This window comes from Nothoprocta perdicaria, unplaced genomic scaffold (genome assembly GCF_003342845.1).
Source record: "Nothoprocta perdicaria isolate Ctin4 unplaced genomic scaffold, notPer1 scaffold_24, whole genome shotgun sequence".
NCBI classification, from domain to species: Eukaryota; Metazoa; Chordata; class Aves; order Tinamiformes; family Tinamidae; genus Nothoprocta; species Nothoprocta perdicaria.
Window position 1 is genome coordinate 5,108,073 of NW_020455466.1, and position 20,491 is coordinate 5,128,563.

General features: G+C 34.4%; 1 protein-coding gene across 1 annotated transcript in view; it reads left to right on the forward strand.

The window, feature by feature from the left end:
• NETO1 (neuropilin and tolloid like 1) overlaps nt 1-5,174 on the forward strand; it is a 173,494-nt gene extending 168,320 nt beyond the window's left edge. The window contains exons 9-11 of the mRNA XM_026039743.1: nt 1,518-2,076; nt 3,259-3,333; nt 4,169-5,174. Of these exons, the coding sequence (XP_025895528.1) occupies nt 1,518-2,076; nt 3,259-3,319 (620 nt within the window). The 3' untranslated portion in view covers nt 3,320-3,333; nt 4,169-5,174. The remainder of the gene's footprint in view (nt 1-1,517; nt 2,077-3,258; nt 3,334-4,168) is intronic.
• The last annotated feature ends 15,317 nt before the right edge of the window (nt 5,175-20,491 follow it).

Consider the following 20,491-nt stretch of genomic DNA (forward strand, 5'->3'; position numbering starts at 1 on the left):
TTTTCCTCTGCCTGCAAATGCAGATTTGTTCCTGGAAACATGGAGTATGCCAAATTTAGGAACCAATCAAGAAAAAGATCAGAATGAAGTGGATTAGCAGTCAGTCCATAAGTCTGCTGAAGCCTGTAAGATCCTTACAAGCAATGTCATAGAGTATAATATAAATTAAATCATACTTCAAAGGAACAAAACAAAATTGTATCATGGAATAATATTCCTTGAGAAGTTAAGCATACATTTGGGAAAGAATTATCTGATCTCCGTCCTTTATAAGAGGAAAATATTTCTCTTTAATTTTCATCTTTCATTGCCAAGTATCTTTCCTACTGGGTCCTGTGCTTAAATTTYTCTTCTTAAATTGCTGGTTCCCACAAAAAAAAGCTGTTTGCTCTGTGGTTTTCTAAATCAGATACTCCCCCAGAGTCTTTGCCAGACAGTTACAGAAACCCCCAAATAATATACCAGTGGAGTCAAAGGGGAATACTCAAAAATACTTAAACAGTTTTGGTGTCTAGCAGATTACAGGGAGACAGATGTCACTCTGTTGGTGCAAATAAATTTCTCTTCAAAGGCTTTTTATTAATTTTTTTGGTATGTTTTCAACTGAAAGTTRAAATTTAATCACAGTCTTGACTGATGCCAATATTTTCAGCTTGGTTTTCTACAAGGCTGAATTACTGTCTAATGTATCTGGAGCCATTTAAATGCAAATATTGGAGAAATATGCAGAAAMTGCATTCCCTTTGTAGCATTTAACTGCATTTTTTTTTCTTCTTTCTCGAAAATGAATTTGTTGACTAGCTTCCTACTAGTCCTTGAGTAAAGAATAGGGCATAGGATCAACTTTTAAATTTTAACAATGGGTGTCTTGAAATGTTCTAGAAATTAATATGTCTTCATCCAAATTGCACACAATTTATTTTCCTTTGAGAATTCTCAGTTAGAACAACTTTTCTGTTTTCTCCTGATTTARTTCTTTTTTTTTTTTTTTTTAATTGAATGTTGCCAATGGCCCTGGTCAGCTAATATTAGGAGTTCAGAAGAGTTACCAATGCAAAGAAGAATTTCTTCTAAAATCCTGTAAACTCTTGCTTTTTCATTGATTTTATTTCCTAGCTGTGTATATTTACAGGAAGAAGCAGAAAGTAAAGAGGAAAACTTGTGTAACTGTCTTGAGGGCTTTAGCAGACAAATGGAGTTGGGAGGTGACATTAAAGTCTTCTGTTTGTTATGGCAATTGCTTTTTGTAAAGAACCTAAATAATCCTTTCATCTAATTAAGCTTATAGTACATCTTGAATAAACCAAATAATTCTTCCAAGAGAAGAGTCGAGGGCAATTACGTGTTGTTTATTGGTTTTGCTTGACTACTTGATTTTTTCCCAGTGAGACTGATTAAGTGAACCCAAGCATAGCCTAGACATGAATTTGCAGTAAGCTGTGAACCCATCACGGTTGTGTTCATTCTTGAATTGGCAATTAATGCTCTGCTTTTTTTTTTRTTTTCCTGCCACACAGAAAAAAGAAAAGCTAATCTATTGGACCAACTTACCAATACCAGTGGGACTATAATTGGGGTGACCTCTTGCATTGTGATCATCCTCATTGTCGTCTCTGTCATAGTACAGATCAAGCAGCCTCGTAAAAAATTTGTCCAAAGGAAAACAGACTTTGATCAAACAGTATTCCAGGAGGTTTTTGAGCCTCCACATTATGAATTATGCACCCTTAGAGGGTCAGGGCCTACTGCTGACCTTGCTGATGTTGCAGATGACTTTGAAAATTATCATAAACTGCGGAGATCATCTTCAAAATGCATTCATGACCATCACTGTGGATCACAACTGTCTAGCACTAAGGGCAGCCGTAGTAACCTCAGCACAAGAGATGCTTCTGTCTTGACAGAAATACAACCCCAGCCTGTAAAACCCCTAATTCAGCCCATGAACAGGAGAAATATCCTTGTCATGAAGCATAGCTACTCACAAGATGCTGCAGATGCGTGTGAGATAGATGAAATTGAAGAGGTACCAACCACGAGTCACAGGCTGTCGAGACATGATAAAGCTGTCCAGCGGTCAGTATCAATAGATTTTTGATGAAGACTAATGTGTAAGGACTTGATTGCTCAAACATATTCACTCTTTATTCAGTAAAGACATATTCTCTTCCTTCTTTGTTTATGGTTTAAGTTTCTATTTCCTAATAGCACATACCGTTATATTATTTCTCTCTTCCTTTATCTCTTTCTCCCATTTCTGCCCTAGTTCCCTAAAAATCTTCTATATCTCAGCTTTTACCTGTCTACTTTATACCTTTCTTTTTCTTTTACTAATCTTTACACATACCCCTGCATGTGCACACACACAGGTCAACAGAGAGCAGGTAAAAATGTTAAAAAACAAAGATTTTGTACAAATCTAGTTTTTGAAAGAGCTGTATGCACATGGTTTCATTGTAACTGAAAGGTGGCCTTGAGAACTATTGGAGAACATCCACTATTGATCTGACATATCCAGGTCAATACATCAATAAAAAATGCATTTGTCTGTTTTGATGCATGCCACAAGAATGAGAAATTTTATTCTCAAATAAGCAAACCCCTTTTCCTATAAAGCACTATTTTCAATATAATGAATGGCAATATTTGCAAAACTTTACTGTATTGTTCTTTTATTAACACAATATCTCAGCTTGTCATATTAACATGCATATATATAAAAAAATATATATATGTATCACAAACTATGAGAATTTGTAGTGCATAGAGAATACTCATACATTTACATACATGAATGCAGTTAAAAAGAATGTTTCTAATCAGTGAAAAAGTAGACTGCCATGATATTTTTAATGCAAGAGCTATTTCTACTGTGTATTGCACTTTAAATGCCTGTAAATAAGAATGATTAAAAGTTTGCAAGTAAAAGAAAAAGAAAACCAGAAACAAATATGAACCATTTACTTGAAAAAGACTAYTCAGATTTCTTTTTATATATATTTGTGTTTTCTCTTGCATGCATTATTTATGCACTTCTTGTGACTGTTTACATGACCTCCATATTTTGTTTGCACATTAAGGCATTACTGTCTCTTTAAAAAAGTAGTCATTTGATAATTTTAAGCCAATTGCATGCCAGTGTGAATTACATCATGAATATTGATCAAGGTGTACTATTTATATAGTATCTGTGTGCATAAATTTCTTTTTTTCTATGCAAACATTATTATTTTGAATGAAATAGCCATAACATTCCAGGTTCTGCCTCATTGGGTCTCTAAGCAAACATGAGTCTGAATACAACACAACTAGGGTCTAAGAGACAAACCTGAGGTAAGTAACGATACTTAAACAATGAATGAACCATCTGTTGCATTCCATATTACCTGTTATATTGTTTAAATGTCTGTTAGTTCTCAAGTTATATGCTACCCTGTATAAGTCTTTGCATGGGGAGAAGTGGATTTGATTAAAGATAATAACTTTAACATTAGAAACTAAGCAAAATGCTTCTTTTTTTTTTTTTTTTTTTTCCCTGACAGTGATCATCCCATAGCTGAATGTAATCTGCATTCTAAACACGTTATAAAGACAGATGCTTTGCATGGCTGTGATGTTTCATTTGTTTTTTATTTATGGGAATAAAATTTAGAGCCCTGGCATGTGAAAATATATATAAAACTTGGAAATTTAACCCAAGTTTTAAAGATTCACAACTGTCTGTTCTCAGTTCATTTTACTTATTCAGTATTATAAAGTGCTGGGGAAGGGTGCGTGGGAGTACTGTTAACTTAGACTCCGTAGTACTTATGTTGCTATTTTCAAATTACACTTCATTTTCATTGATTTTTTCCTAGTGTTTTTGKTTTTGCATAACTTGTGCAGAATAATCAACAAAATTTAATCCAAATAAATATAATCTCCATATTTTTATAATGGAGTTATAGATAGCCGAGTCTGACAAGTTATTTCTACCTGTAGTTCAACATAGATGTGTATACATACATGTTTAGATGTGTACATAACATTTATAAGTGTATATATGTTTAAATCAATTTTACTGGGAGAAAATATGTAGATGCTTTTGTTTTTTCTAAGTAGTTTAGATTAATATCTGTCTATATTTTTCTCTATAGGAAAAAACATTTTAATTTTTTTTTGCTTTCAGAGAAGAACTATTTATACAATCATGGGAACTGTGAATGGAAAAAAAAAAAGCTATAGTGAACTATTTCAGCTGTTTGAAAGAGAGTGTGGACATGTTTCTAAATTCATTCCACTGCCTTTATCCAAACCTAAGAATTACAGACATTTTTTACTTCCTCAACAAGATATTCCCATTGCACAATAATATATTTCTTTTGTAATTTGGTTGCTGGCCACTAAGTGCTCCTTAGTTTTTAAATATATTTTGAAATTTGCTGGAAACTTGAAGAAGAAATTAGTTCCTGACTGAGACTGTCCCAGCTTTTCGTTGTTGTGGTTGATGTTGTTATCTTCATTTCATTTCAGTTGATGTGTTTTATGTCTTTGTTATCTACATGTATGTTTTGTCATATGTGAAAGAAGTTTTACATTGAACTTTTGTTATATGTACATTGTTTCCATTATATAGACTACTTGAGAATAGTGCGCTCCTGGGTGATTTTGAACATGCTACAGTGAAAGGTGAAACTATCGACCTTGGAAACACCAGCTAGAGGTTTTATGGACTCTCTGACCAGCTATTCTCATATCATGACAAAATTCAGCAGTGTTGAGTAAAATTACTAGAAGGCAATAAGACTTTGGTTATTATGCTTATTGGTCATTTCTCTTTCTCTCTTTTTATTTTTTTTTTTAATTATTACTATTATTTTTCTTCCTCTCTCTTCCTTCTTTCGGTTGCAAGTAAAATTCCCAATTTCAGGAAAAATTTATTGAAATCAGGTATTTAACCATCCATAATCACTTCAATGGAAATGTTTGTTGGACAAGCATCTAGCAATATGACTGAACTTGACCTTGAGAAAATAATCTGCATGTATGTTACTGAATATTTGAGTTGGCAAAAATCCCTCGGTTAGACACATTGTAAAAAGCATGCATTCACAATTATTGCTGTTACTGTTCCATTTCTGTGTCATATGCTTGCTACTTGTAACTTTTTATATAAAGATACATAAAACAATGTATAATAATTTCTTACCTTGAGTTTAATGGCAATGTTTTCTTTCATTAAAGATACAAGACATTCACAATTCAAAACTCAAAGATTAGATTTTAAGAGTTTAAAACCCAGATACCTCAGATTCCTGAGAATCAGTTCTTCCATCCCTCACTTACTAACAAATTACATAAATGTCTTAAGATTTAAATGAATTTATAATACATACGGATGATTCACCTAATTTCAATAAAATTGATTTTAAAAGATACATGATAACCTTCATGTTAATTCTGCACCCTTAACTAATTTATTTTTACAGTTGTATTTGGGAGCTTTATTGCAGTATAGCATGAAATTAGATTCTTATCAGGTACAAAAAGTTTATGTCTAAACTCCAAGCTTAGAGATACAGATATACAATGGTCTCTCCCTTGCARTATAAAGTACTGGTCACAATTCCGGCTATATGTATTAGTAACCAACACTTCAATCAAACCTTAGGAGTTAGTTTATGAAGAAAATACTGTAAGCTGTAGTATCACATGATTACCTAAAGTTAAAAAAAAATCTATTTAAGACTTCAATAACCGTGCCTAAAATCCTAGTCTGAGTGCCATTTAGAGTGTTATCTTCTAAATTCTGTCTCAAAACAAACCTCAAATCCATCTTCAAAAAATTCTGTCATTCATGGTTTTTTAATACATGTTTTTTTCTGCATTATTTCTATTATTAAAAAGGTAATAATATTSSATGGATGTTCCTAAATTATGAATAGTGTTGCCGACGGGGGTCGGCAAGCCTTGTTCGTTASCTGGACTGACCYGGGGTTGTCCTCACCCCAGGGCCCTGGAGCACAGTTATCRCTATGGGGGATGCGGCAAAATGGCGATTATTGCGCAGTTCAGTCTGCCTATATACTCCAGCTGAATGCGGAAAMTCACCTACTGCCCAATCGAGACACTAATTTCTACTTTTCGACTTGTATGGCATGGGGTTATCAGTAAACTGCATAAATTAATTACACTCCTAACTCCCGTGACATCGCGAGATCTTCCGAGCGCCATGCCCTAAGCTCTATGCCCTGTGCTATACTATATCATCTACTTTCGCTAAGCTCTCTAACTTATTAAGCCCTAAAAACACAAAAACGCCTACAGAATAGACTGAAAAAAAAAAAAAAAAAAAAAAAAAAAGAGAAAATCTGAAAGGTGGACAGCAACAGTATGGTCATTTATATCTGCTCTTTAAATATATGATACAAAATTTATATAATTACACCAAATTTCTTTCTACAAAACAATACCAATATCTACAGATATAATTTAGGAGTAATTCTGGTTCAGTAACCATATTTGTAATATATTTTATGCAATCTATTTTTTAGCTTGAATAATTCTTTTATTATCACTTATTAGCTGTGAAACCCAGCCCTGTCTTCTCTGCAGTTACTGAGAATTCTTCATCTCAATTCCATGGATTTTCAGCATGTGCAAATAGGTAATTTCTAAATCAGTTTGTTTCCAAGTTCAGATTCTTTCTTACTAGCCTTATTTTTAAGATCAGTTTTTAAGCACAATATAATAATATTTTTGTCATCGTCACTCTGGAGTGCTTTTCTTATAAAATCAAATAAGGGAGAATGAAAGGCTTACTGAAAAAAAAAAATGTATGTATGCACACACACACGCATATATATTTATAAATACGTAAAGTGAAATCATAACATGGATATTTATCTTGGAGGAATTTATATTGACCAAATGCTGAAGCCTTGAATTTTAAAGCTGCTATGTATTTAAGTGCCTAAATACTACTGAAATGTAGAGGTTTTTACTTCCTCCTTCCCTTTGAATCCATTTTATGATTTTTCCTGTGAGACATTCATTAACTAAAATAACTAAACTGCAGTAAACATGGGTATAAATATGTGTTGCATTCATAAACATGTGTTGCTTTCTTAAACATGGAATAACTTTCATGTGAAAGAAAGTGAGATGCATAAAAATCTTTACCAGTAGAAAATGACAATGCTTACTTGTATACCCTAGCTTGAAAACTTTTTGATGAACATGTTTTCTAATAGCTAGGTATACCCTTAAATAAAAATACCATTATAAACAACAAAATATCTCTATTCTGGAATAATATGATAAAAAGCCAAAATTATTATTAAATTAAAAAAAAGAATTTAAAAGTAGTTAAAATATAATAATCGAAAGTTTTAATTTAAAAAAAACCATAAACTATACGTAGTCAGTGCAAATAACAACTTAGTCCAGAATTTTACAAACAGTAAATACAATTTTGTGATGTCACAAGAAAGTTATAAAATATCTTAACATGATTTATACAACTCAAAATATTTATAGAAAGGAGTTGAAGTCTTGCAGTAAATGTTTTGAATTTGCTATGAGCAATTTTCATTATTATGAAGCCCCATTAAAAAAAAACAAAAACATTCAAACCATTCAAGCAAGTTTTTCAATTAGCTGTACTTGTATAAAATATACAAGTGAAATTTTCCTTATTGCATTAAGCAGGAAAAGACTTGTGGCTTGCTGAATTGACATGTATTTCTTATATGAGTAAAAATGTGTGGATTAGCTGAGCTGCAACGGTTAGCTTTATGCATTTTATCTCATTTTTGTCTTAAGCTAAGGATGAGAATGGTATTACAGGGGTGTTTTGGTTTGATTGGTGTAATGTTGTGATGTATAGCCATGTTCTCAGTATGCTTCATTTTTATACAAGTATATTTTTTAAAGACGGGGTTTTATTATCTCAATGCATTGCTGTATTATCCAGAGTTTTGCTTTATTTTCTTCCCCTGCCTTATCCCCCTTTCTCCCATGACTGTAAAGTTATGTATTTACTTTTCTTTTTAGGGTGCTAGTGTGAATAAATAGTCCTACCCACCCTTCTCCCCTCTGGGCATTATCGCCTTTTCAGCTTGTGAAGTCTTGTTTGCATCATCATTTGAAAATCTCGTGAAGYCCATTTCTAATCCACCCTAGTGTAAACCTTTCAGTCATTCCCCAATCCTGAAAATATTCTGGAGAAAAGAAATGGCTTTGAGAAATGTTAATACCTCATACTTCTATTTCTCCATTTTTCTGCCAGAGATACTATCAAACCTCTTAAGGATATAACACAGTAAAATAACTCTTTCAGAGATCACTACTGTGTCAACAAGAGGGAATAAGAGAAAATGGAAGAAATTATTAACACTAAATCAGGCAGAGACAAGAGAAAGAGAGTGGGGTATGCCAATTAAAATAAGAGGATGGTTTCTCATATCCATTCATATATCTACAGACATCTTAGGGGCAATGCTTTTTTTAGCCACCAAAAAAAATGTACTGCCCATGTCTGCTGTGTAGGAAGTCTGTCTTGAAAACAGGAAATTGGCTTTCTCTATTTGCTTGTTCCCTGCTTGCTTTATGTGAAAAATCTCTGCTGCCAGGTAGGGATATTCCATCATTGCAGAATGCAATTATGTAAAGAGAGAAAATTGCACAGTTTTGAGCTCCTTTAGAACTTTATATCTGATCCTGGAGCCTCATCTCTCCTCACTGCTGACTCGGCACTAGATGCAGAGTCCTGGACTCATAGCCCTGGACCCATCAATACTTTAGCATCAGCTCTACCTTCTAGTGGTCATTCTGCATTTTTCTTTCTGTAGTGTTTCATTTCTGTTCACAGGGATTTTTTCCCTATTCCCCTCTCTCCCCCAAATTAATTGAAAAGGCTGAAGTTCGATCAGCTSACTGGAGATACTCTCCCACTTCTGTTTGCTCTTCCCCTGCTCTTCCTCAGAGATCACTTCAGAGAAACTTAACCTTTCCTAGTCTATAAACCACACACTGCAAATACGTGGTAGCAGAACATGTATCTATAAGTTGTCTTAAATAACTGATATAGCACAACAAAACCTTGGAAATGTTTTATTTATGTTTTATTATACAAACTTTTTTTTTTTTTAATTATACAAACTTATTATAGATATTGGGTTTGTATGTTAATGACAGTGCATGAGGGTTGCCTGTGCCATCTACCTCTATCTCGCCCCTACTGTAGTCATACCTCAAGGTACTGCAAAGAAAAATTAATGTTCATTGCCATACTTCCCCTGTAATATCTGCATTATCATTGAAGCTAGTTTTACTTCAAGCACATTTGTGTTTCCTCCTATGCTCTGCTTATATTAGCAGCGCCTTCCACATGATGTAAATCACTTTCTTATCTTCCTTCACGCCTCTTCATAAGCCTCAGTGCTGAATAGCCTGGCAACTGCCTGCCATGGTCCAGCACAGTTGTCTCCCAGGAAGCAGGAGCAGCTGCTTTCCCTTCCTTTTCCTTCCCAGAAAGAGGAAGTCTGCTCATGCCCAAACTCTCAATATTGCTGTAGGAAGAAAGGGAATTACCTTCCCTTCAAGCAACAAACTGTTACCAGGACATAGCCTGGCAATCCAGCAGTCCATGTTAAGAAAAAAAAGGATGGAGACTGCCCACATTTCACTGCTGATGGAGCAGGCCTGCACAAAAGCGCCAAGCTGCCTTACATCCCTGTCTTTTCCYCTAAGGGAAGGCTGGAGTGTGATCCTGGTTTATCCTAAGGGCAAGACATCACAGTCGTAAGTACTGATCATATGCAGGGCTCTAGAAATGATTTAATTGTTATTGGCATAAATGTAAGCAGGCAGGGATTTCCCTGGTGCTGAAATGCAAAGCAAGGCTGCCCTGGCGTCCTGGTCTACTTAAACTAGTCTGGATAAATTTACTGTTCTTAGTCCATCCTTCTCGGCTCACATGAGAGCTATAGTAAGTACATTTAACTACCAAAACAGTGGTTTCAAAAGAAAAAGATTACATGACATTTATTTAATTGTAGAGGGATATGAAAGGTAACAATGGTTCTTGTTGCAACTATTTTAAATATTTTTTTTTCACTAGTCCTAGATGCAGGGATCTGGTTAAAYCCACTGTCCAGCTGCATCAGATCCTTTCCATCTGAAATTGTTCTAAGAAAAATGTAGGCCTATATTCAATCTCTTATTTGCATCATCCATTTAGATTCCACTACTTTTCTCAGTTCAGTGAAAATTATAATTAATAAATAATCACTTGCTTGGAAGTGAATTGCAGTATTTGCTTGGCAGTATTAGCTACCCTAATGAAGCACAGCATAAAATTTAACTGGAGAAAGGTGCTTTCATTCCTAAGTCCTTCCGTAGTGCTGAAGGACTTTGAAAGGTCCTTCAGAAGATGGTGAGCAGCTCTGTGCCTTTTCTTGAAAAATCAAGGATTCAAAGCACACTGAAATGCTCTGTACTTAACTAACCCCTTAAGGGTAGAGAAGGATATAAAACAGTGAAAGAGAACCATAAACCTGAAGTAAGTGTATTTTTACAGTGAAAAATGCAGCAATAATATGTTTAACAATTATAAGACTAGCAGCATAAGTTACCAATCCTAACTCCAATCTTTTTCACCTTATCATAAAATGAAACACAGCTGAAGAAGACAATAATTTCATATTTACATAGCAGTTTAACAATTTAACACTTGGTAACAAAGAGCTGATATGCTCTATTTTAGGACAGATGTTTCAGATACAACTGAATTTGCTGGCAAGAGAGATGTATTGCTCTCTTTTTTTTCAGAGTTAGTTTCTGTTTTGTATTTTTCTTGCCAATTGAAGGAATTTTTAATTGATTTCCAACTTTTTCACTCCCACATTCTACAGACTGCTTTGGTGCATCACTTAAATCTTCACAAAAAACGCCCATGGGGTGTTTTTGCTTGATATTCTAAGCATATCTGGCACCTATTTAGTAACAGTACATTACAGCTTTGCCTACAGGAGGAATTTCTTCAGCAGTGATCTAAGTTTGGTGGCAACGATCCAGGCTGAAAGACTTGTACTGTGATTTGAGCATAGCTTAATAACATTCAGAATCTTGTCTAGATTTATCGTGTTAGTGGAAAGTCTAAACTAACCTAGGCAAAGTATAAACTAACCTAGGCAAATATGAAACAGTGTGAGTTAGCTAGTAATAACTTAGCCAAGTCTCCTAGTTAGCCTAAACTTAGCCAAAACTCTTAATTTTACCCTTCCCTCTTTTTGTACACATATTGTGTTGCAAATGTGTCTATTAGGTGAAGGTACCTTTTGCAACTGGAGRGAGCTCAAGAGGAAAGTTATTGGCTGTGATATAAATAATACATGACATTTTAAAATGCAATTGTGTGTCATTTGGTATCATTAGAATTTAACTGAATGGAAAATGATTAGATTCAAGATGCATTAAAAAAAAGTAGAAGAGAGTACTGTACAGGATTTTAGTTCTGTCAGATTTTATTATTCAGCTGGTGTTGATTAAAAGACAGAAATCTCTACAGGCATAAACTTTTCTCAAAATCTCAACAGGAACTTAAACTTTATATAGCATAGTGTTTTAAATACACATCTGTTTGGAGTAAGAAGAGGAAAAGGAGGAATTACAGAATCACAAAAAAGAGAGGAGAGAGAGGAACATTCAGGAACTTTTTAAATGCTTTGAGAAAAATGGTGATTCTTGTATCTCAGAGCAAACAGACTTTGTACATGCTCCTTTCTGTATAATCTGTGCACCATGCTGAAGAAAACATTTGAAAAATTATCAAATACAATCTTTAAGAAGCAAGAGACATAGGACATGATATGTGACTGCTAAAAAGTACAATGTGTTATTTAGTATCATCTAAATGCTACCATGAAATACTGCAAAACTTACCATCTCCTTTATTTCCCTATAGTGTATGTAAATATACACTGCTGCTTACTGCAAGCTGATAATTTATTAAGGGAGTAGTATTCACTAAAGTCACTAGGAGAATTCTTTTCTTATGGATTTTTTTTTCCTGGATGATACCTGAATGAACATCTTTTCATTCACTCTATCAGAGTGGGCTTCATCCTTCACTGCTGTTGACACTAAAGTTGGATAATCTGAAGGAAATGATCTTTATTTTTCAGCTTGTCCTACTGTCATTTTTATCAGCACTGCAAATCCAATTTTCTGCTATAGCAATAATAGTAGAAGACAGTAAACAATGCAGAAAGTTAGTTTAGCTAACTAAACTCATTTAGTTAGGTCTAGCCATAATTGTGTCTATACTAACTATATTATCTATATTTGTTCTACATTTTAGGAGTTGAAGTTGAAATATCAGGATAGCTAATTTAGTTTAAAATATATCTTGCTACTTTGTGTGGATTTTTATTTAGCATTTTTTATTGATAAACACTCATCTTAAAGACTTCTTGTTGAATGCCATTAAATTTATCTTGGGCATGAAGTTCTGAAGACCTAGAATTAACTTTTCTTGAGGTTTATCAATACTTTAAGACTCTTCCAGCGCCTTCAGACATTTGAGGAACTTATTCAGTTTGCAGCTGACTTTTGTCAGTGATGAGTATAATCTCGGTCAGAAAAGAGAAGAAAAAACATTATGCCTCAAGAATACTAAAATATTTTCTCTGTGTGAAGACCAAATTATGAGTATTATAGGTACATGGATCCACCTAATATTAGGGAAGAAAAAAAAATCCTARTGTTTTAACCTGCTAGGTTTATGGTGGAGATCTGTTTGCCTTATTTGAAAACAGTTCTAACTTCCCTCAGTTTCASACTACAAGCAAGAGGAAATGGCAAGCAGAGAAGGCTACTAAGAAAAAAAAAATGTCCAAATCCAACAGTGGTAAGTAAAAAGAAAAAAAAATTGTACACTATTGCATACACTTAATGTACAACCTGCCATGGAAAAGAGCCACTTCTTTTCCTGTTTGTAAATTTCCAGATCATCTAATGAATTTCTTGAATTTCTTTTAGACTTGGATCAGGCTTTGGCTACTAACTTTTTAATTAAGTTTGTTTCATGTAGTTCTACAAATTATGAACTGTCTAAATATCTCAGTACTCTTGAAAGCAGTTAGAAAATTAGTCAGACACTCTCCTTTGCCATATATATTTTATAAATCTACTAGAAACAGGAAATGTACTATAGATTTCTTGTAGCTCCTAGCAAAATGTACTTATGCACAGGTGTGGCATTTAGCCAGTACTGTAATCATAATAAGTTGTTTGAAGGAGAAAAATGCCATGATGTAATACAAGACCACATTCAAGGAGCCAAACCGCATAAATCTAGTTGCGACCTTAAGTGAAAAGTCAGTGCAGAATTACTTCCGAAGAGCCAAATTTGTTTTTATTTTTTCCAGATGTTAATGTCTAAACTGATAACAGACATTGCAAAGGTGAAAGGGAAAACAAAAGCAGAATCAAGATATTTTCTTTCATGATAAGAGTTATGATTATCTCAATAGCTACTCTTTGGAAGAAGATTTTTTCTTGAGAGAAGATCAAGTTTGAACAAAAATAATGAATCTCTCTCTAAATTGTGTACATAGTGGAGTTTTAACACATTCTAATTTGTAAAAACGTGGTGCATGTGCAATCAATTTTATAATATGGCTTGCTTCCTGCCATTTAGTATGCATACCTCCCAGGTACATGGATGCTTCAGCATGAACACAAGGGCTTATGTATCGCCAGACAGCAATAAGCAGTCATCAAATTGCTGAAAACTGCAAATGTTCTCAAGCTAATGCTGAAAGTATTTGGACACRTATTGCCCACAGAAGCTGGACTGAGAAATACAAAGGAAGGCTTTCATCCATTCCCAGATCATTTTATATTTGGCATTACAAAATGTATTTCAACTTCTTTGAACATAAACTTTAAAGATTTATCAGTCAGCTTGCTGAGGATGCTGATAGCATTTTATTCTGGGGAAAAATTATGCAATTAAAATGTCATAATACTTATAAAACATCTGTTCTACCAGATCATGGCTAAAAACACTCAGCACTTGCTTTATTTGTGTTTTGTTACTGTTTTTATGGCTTTTAATCTCTCTTAAAGAATGTTAAAAGCTATTAGTCAGAGTGTGTGTCTTAAAGCTGAATCCTGCTGCTAAAAGTTCTTGGGTGAGTTGGGCTTTCAATAGAATAAATGTAGGAAAAGCCAAAGGGACTAGTGACCATTTACTCTTTGAATAGAATAATATCACAGCCTTGTCTGAAACACGTCTCAAAGTAAGTTTACTTTCCTCTATAATCCTACTCTACATTAGAAGTTAACCCACTGTAAAACTTTTCTATAAGAAGATTTCTCTTGCCGACACCAACAGAACATGAGATGTCCAGATTCAAGCTCTCTCTTTTATATTATTCTGCTTCGTTAGCATCTGATAGCATTAATTTTCATTAAGTAGAGTTGGTCTCTCTTTCTGCATCTGATCTGGGATGTTTCATCCTTAGCTTCCCATATGACAGAAATTGTCCTCCTGGGACAGGAGTCATGAACATGACTTGTTCATGTTGAACAGGAGTTGAACAGTTGAACAGGAGTTCCTGAACATGACTGAGAGGGGCTGCTACCTAGCATGCCTTGTAAAGTGTAGCCYCTTTTTTCCCCACAACTCAGTCTTGCAGCTGAACACAGTCAGGGAGATGACAGCAACTAGTGGCAGCCAGCAGGAGACCCAAGGTGCTGCTACCCTTCTGCTGAGAAAGGGAAAAGAAGGTATTTAAGTAGTAGCTCCTCTTGCCTTTAGTATATGGAGGAGTAAAGCCTGTGGGTAGCTCCTTCACATGTGAACTTACTACAAGTAGCTGCTTGACAGTGGAACCTGCAATCACATAGGGATGTGCAGCTAATTCTGCCTCTTTCTTCAGAGAAGTATTTGTCATTTATTRTATTTAGATAGAACTCAGCATGTTTTACGCAGGTTTTAAGCTCTTTAAACCTTTAAGGTTTAAAACCTTAACTTTTAAACCCTTTAAGCTCTTTAAAACCTTTAAGCAGGTTTTAAGCTCTTTAATAGGACAGTCAGTATTGCTAGTGTTAACTTCAGTGTCTGTCACTAATAATTCCATGAATTCACACCCAAAGTTACTTTCCTCATGATTATTTATTTCTTTTGATCCCAGTCAGAACTAACTCAATTACCTGCCTCTGTGGCTATTTCCAATAAATCTTTGTTATTTCTTTCTCCTAGCATGGGGAAAAAAAGGTAACTTATTCTATCTGAAGTTGCTGCTTAATTCAATTAAGACTTAATCTTGGCCCCACTGAACTCACTGGGCTTTTTGCCACAGACTTTAATAAGGCTAGGGTAAAACTCATAATGTATAGTTTCACATTTCTTCCAGATAACCAATTAAAATATTAAATATCTCAGGCTATTATGTCTCTCTCTCAGGTGGTGTTATTGCTTTTTCTTCTATCTTTCATTAGTTTCAATTAAGAGTTCCTTTGTGTATAGGTAAAGAGAGGGGTTGTTTATTTTCAAAATGCTTCCGTTCTGACGATTTTCTACAAATAGAAAAACACAATTATGAACACAATTATTTTCTAGTGAAGGTATGCATTCACTGTCTCTTTTAATAATAATAATAAAAATAATAATAATAATAAAATGGTTAACAAAATTAATGTTGATCTTAACTGTTTGAAGACAGAGCCTGAAGTTTTGTTTAACATCCTAGGCTGTAAAATCTGTTTCTCATCAAGGYACTCTCTCTGAAGAAAATAACCCTCCTTTGTCATGGAAGGTCCAACTTGAAAACAAGATTGATATTCTTGATACTCAGTTTTGTTATTGAAGCTTCATTACATTTTTATCCATTCACATTCCTTTTTGCAAACCCCTGAGATCAGTGCTTATCACTGCATCAGTGCCAACTGAGATTAATGGTTTTTGATGCAGTTTGTGGCATTGGTTGCTACGGTTAACAGTACAGGAAAAAAGGCAAAATATCAGGGACCAGGGAAGCTGATAAGACTAAGAAGGAGATGCAAGTCAAAAAGTGCTTCTGGAAAAATACTTGGAATGCTGGGWTGTTCTGGCACTGGAGTGATATTTATCTGAGTGGTGGAGAGAGAGGAAAGAGGGAAAGAAGAAAATCATTTTCATGATATTTGTTCAGATTTGGTCTACTGTCCATGTACTTGCTGGGCTACTGAATATACTCCAGTATTATTGCCTGGATAATATTTTTATTTATATATATTATTGTCCTTTCATTTGCACATCTGAAAGCTATGATTTTGTTCTACGTGAAGGTTATGCTGTACTCACTTAGGCATTGTGAAGGTCGAAAAGATCAGCACTTGTCTCTCTTCCATGCAAGTGTGYACTGTGTATCAGTACATGCAAGTTGGCAGTTGAAGACTTTTGTAAGCATCTGATATTCATGAAAATCAAAATTATTTTCTTTGATGTAGTAACTGTAGGAAATTAGGGAAGTGGAGGGGGAGAAAATAAAATCTCATCCAACCTACTAGACTTGCCAAAAGTAGCAAGTGACTTCTAAAGGTGTGCAATATAATTACATCTAGTATTTTTTTTCTATTCTGAAATCTTGAATAATGTGTTCTCTGGTGTTAGATGTGTGAACTCTCTCCTTGTAAGAATTAAACTGTTGGCAACTTGCAAGTCTTTTCAATGACAAAACTGTCTTGTGAGTTTGTTATGGCCTTGTTTATTGATTTCTCTATTTCTCTAGGGAGCACTAAGAACTGAAAACTGTAGTCTGAGATATGTATCGAAAGACTTAGACCTGCTGAAAACAACTTATTTAATATGTAGATGCCTTTGTCTAATTGTTGATTTTTAAAGTAGTATATGATGTATACGTATGTGATGTCTTTACAGTATTAGCCTTTCCCTCTGAGGAATGTGTGAGGAATATGTGCATTCCTCTGCACATTTAAAGTTCCTTTCTGTATCTACAGTAAGGATATGGAAGAGTTTTTCTCAAAACAGCATTATGCTGTGAGATCCTCCCCATCCAAGATGTTTTATTTTGTCTAATGCTTTCCCTTTCTGTCTGAAAATTAATGGGAGAAGTTTTCTAATCGCTGTATAGCTTGGACAAATTTCCAGGATCTGAATTTTGTCCAGTGTCACTGCGAGGTATTAGAGGCAGATATTGAGTGTTTGTTCAGTTAAATGAAATAGGAGGCATAGATCATGGTGTCATTGATAATCCAATGACTCAAGCTAATTCCAGCAGCCAAGCTATGCATGCTTCAAGCAAGCAGTTGTTAAGCCCTGCTTTGAGAGGTTTGATATCTACTGATCTTGCCAATTATTGCCATATCTTTAGTCTGGAAAGTGGTAAATGTTAATTCTTGAGTAAATTGAAAAACATGTCAAAGATAATTAATGGTTTAAATTTAAACAACCATATTTGGTTGTTTAATTGGAACTCCCGTAAATGTTCCTTTGGTCTATATCAGAATCAGCCAGTGTTGTGCAAATTGTCTCTGAGATTCTGTCATGTTTTAATCTGATCCAGGTTGGGGGATGTTTTCGCTTTCTCCATTGTGTTTCAAAGACTACAGTTTGAATGAAACAGGACTGATTACATATTAATTTGYTCAACAAGTTTGCAACTTTCGTTAGCTTTTGTGTTGCTAAATATTGAGTTCTAAACTAGAGTAGTATCTCTGGTCAGAACCTGTAAGATGAAAATGAAGGGTAATACAAATGTTGCAAACATTTATMTCAGATCTGGTCTTTGGAATTATTCATGTCTACATGAGTTTTAGATGTGATTGCASTTATACTCTAGAGCAAGGGAAATTTCCTTGTGCCAGAAACTTTCAAGATTTTAAAATTGGATAAGCAACAATGACAACAACAACAACAAAAAAAAAGCTGAGTGGTTTTGTTTGCTTCTAATTAAAGAGCAAAAAAAATCTGCTTTATTATAACATTCATGTCTCTGGGAGAGATACATATAAGTCTGAGCTGATTCGTACCAGTAATCCGAACCTGAAGTTTATCTGTGACTCTGTGAGAGTCTTTGCAACTCTGTGAGAGTCCTTGCATAAGCAAGGCAGTACTTAGGCTAAATTAACCTGTTACTCTGGGAGAATGAGATAATAATGAGAATATTTTTCAAGGGTTTCAAGAAGAGTTTCAAGGAATGAGGGAACGAGTTTGGATATTACCTTCTATTGAAACAATGAGAAAATTGATTACAAAAAAAAAAAAAAAAAAAGTTAAATTTCTAGACTGTTCTTGTTGTCAATATGAATAGCCAAGGTTGAATATTAAGTATTGCAAATGATACTGAATGAAATGCAAACAATGGATACAGATATATTATGAAATGGTTAATCTGTCCAATGGCTTATCAGAAATAGAAGTTTTATATGGAAAAGCACAGAATTTGTTTGCCTGATATTTTTATTTTTTATAAAACTGATGATAATATAGATATATTTTATATCAGATTTAATAACAGTGCAGTAATTCTATTCATTTACTATCTGTCAAAACTTGTACTAATATAACATTATTTCACCATGCACATCTGCAAATTCAAAGAAYTTAAGGGTCCTTAAGGTTATTATAATTTCCAACATTAATATTTTTCTGCCACTTTTCATCATTTACAAACTGATTCTGTTTCTGTTGTACAAACTGAGAATAGTCTTTGACGAACTTTGTATCTTAACTCATCTGTTAATTTAGAATAAGAATAAGAAAAATAATAACCTCTATATAGTTACCTGTGCTACAATCCTGTAGTTTGTCCTGTGTAGTCAGACTCTACCCTGATATCTTCCCCAAATCATCAGTGGTGAAATCATGACCTACACTGTATTTTCAAGCGTGTTTTGGACAGCATGTGTTTCCTGGGCTTCATTTGTTCTGTTTTCTTATTAGGATGCCTAAGGAATCTGGCTGAAATAAAAGGACTGAACATATTTAGGAACCAAAAATGCTCCCAGATAAGGTTTTCTTGTCACTGAAAAAGACATCATCTTCACCTTTCACATTCCAGTGGACTGCAGCTGTAAGTGAATTTTATTCTGCTGAAATTGCCAGACCCTAAGTACTTCCAGGCTCCTGGAAAGACATCTTATTATTAATCCTGCATTAATGAAGAGATTGTATTTAGGGCATGATCCAGAGCCCATTGTAGTCAATGGGAGTCTTTTTCCATTGACTTCAGCGGGGTTTGGATCATGCCTTTACTTCCTAAAATGAATAGACTCCCTGCAGAAGTCTGCTGTAAGCAAGTGGCCTCCTTTCCTGGAACTGCAGAAGATGCTGGAGACGTAATAGTTGTAACTTGATCATGAAGATGGCTATATGTATATTTCTCACTGCTCATGGTGAACCTGAAAGTCCAAGAAATGCTGGTCAGCTTTGGAATACTTGCTCTAGGAAGCAGGAATTTATCTCCATAAAAGACATTGGTAGATGATGTGGAATAAAGCAGATTAATTTCTAGGTTTTTTTTTTTAGTTCTAGAGGGAAGCGGGGAGGGAAGAATTTATATTTAAAATTTSTCTTAACTCTATTTTGTGAATCCTTGACATTCAGAACCAAAATCCAGTGTTGCTAGAGATTTCACTTACCCTTCACAGCTACTGTAAAGAGAATTAGTAGTGCCAACATAAAACTATAGACTTCTGTGTGACTGTTGAGGAAGAATAATTTTTGAAATTTCTATTTCTGTAACAGCGATCCAGACATTGCAAAGCTGCTGCAAACTAAAGCATTTTATTTTAAAATAAATGACAGAGAGTTAAAAGTTATTATTTTTCCCAAAGAAATTTCTCAAATTTAAGAAAAAGTATAAAATGTAAATCCTCCACCCTACCTCAGTTAGTCATTTTCCAAGGGAAGAATTCTCTTTCAAGACATATAGATGTATGAAGTTCTAAATACCTGGGATCGTATAAAGCACAATGGATTCAGGCTTTTGGCTTCTGATTATTGATTAATTACATGATACTTGACTTCAAATATCTGTAGGGCATATGTTTACTTGGGTGTAGTCACTCCCAAGTAGTATGGGCAGAATTCTTTTAATGTTTATGTTTATGGTGTTGTTTTAAATAGATCTGAATAACTATGCCCACTAAATAGCTTTATCTCCCCACTGATTATGAAGAGAATAAGCACAACTTACTCACATGTGAATGTTTATATTTGTTCACATAATTTGCTTCTCCTTGCTTGTTTGAGATGCCTGAACTGAGAACCTTAAAACCTTGTTACCAAGAGGTTTAAAAGCCTGGTTAAAAGCCAGGTGGCCAAGAAATCCTAGGTGGCCAAGATTTCTAGGAGTCTTTACTGCAAAACTCAGAGAGTTTAGGCACTGTGGATCACAGTTTCTATGTCTCTAAAACAAATGAGTTGTGAAGAGAGGAGGAAGGAACCTGAAAGAAAAGGAGCCAGATGTTCAGAGACAGTCCAGGAGTGTAGACT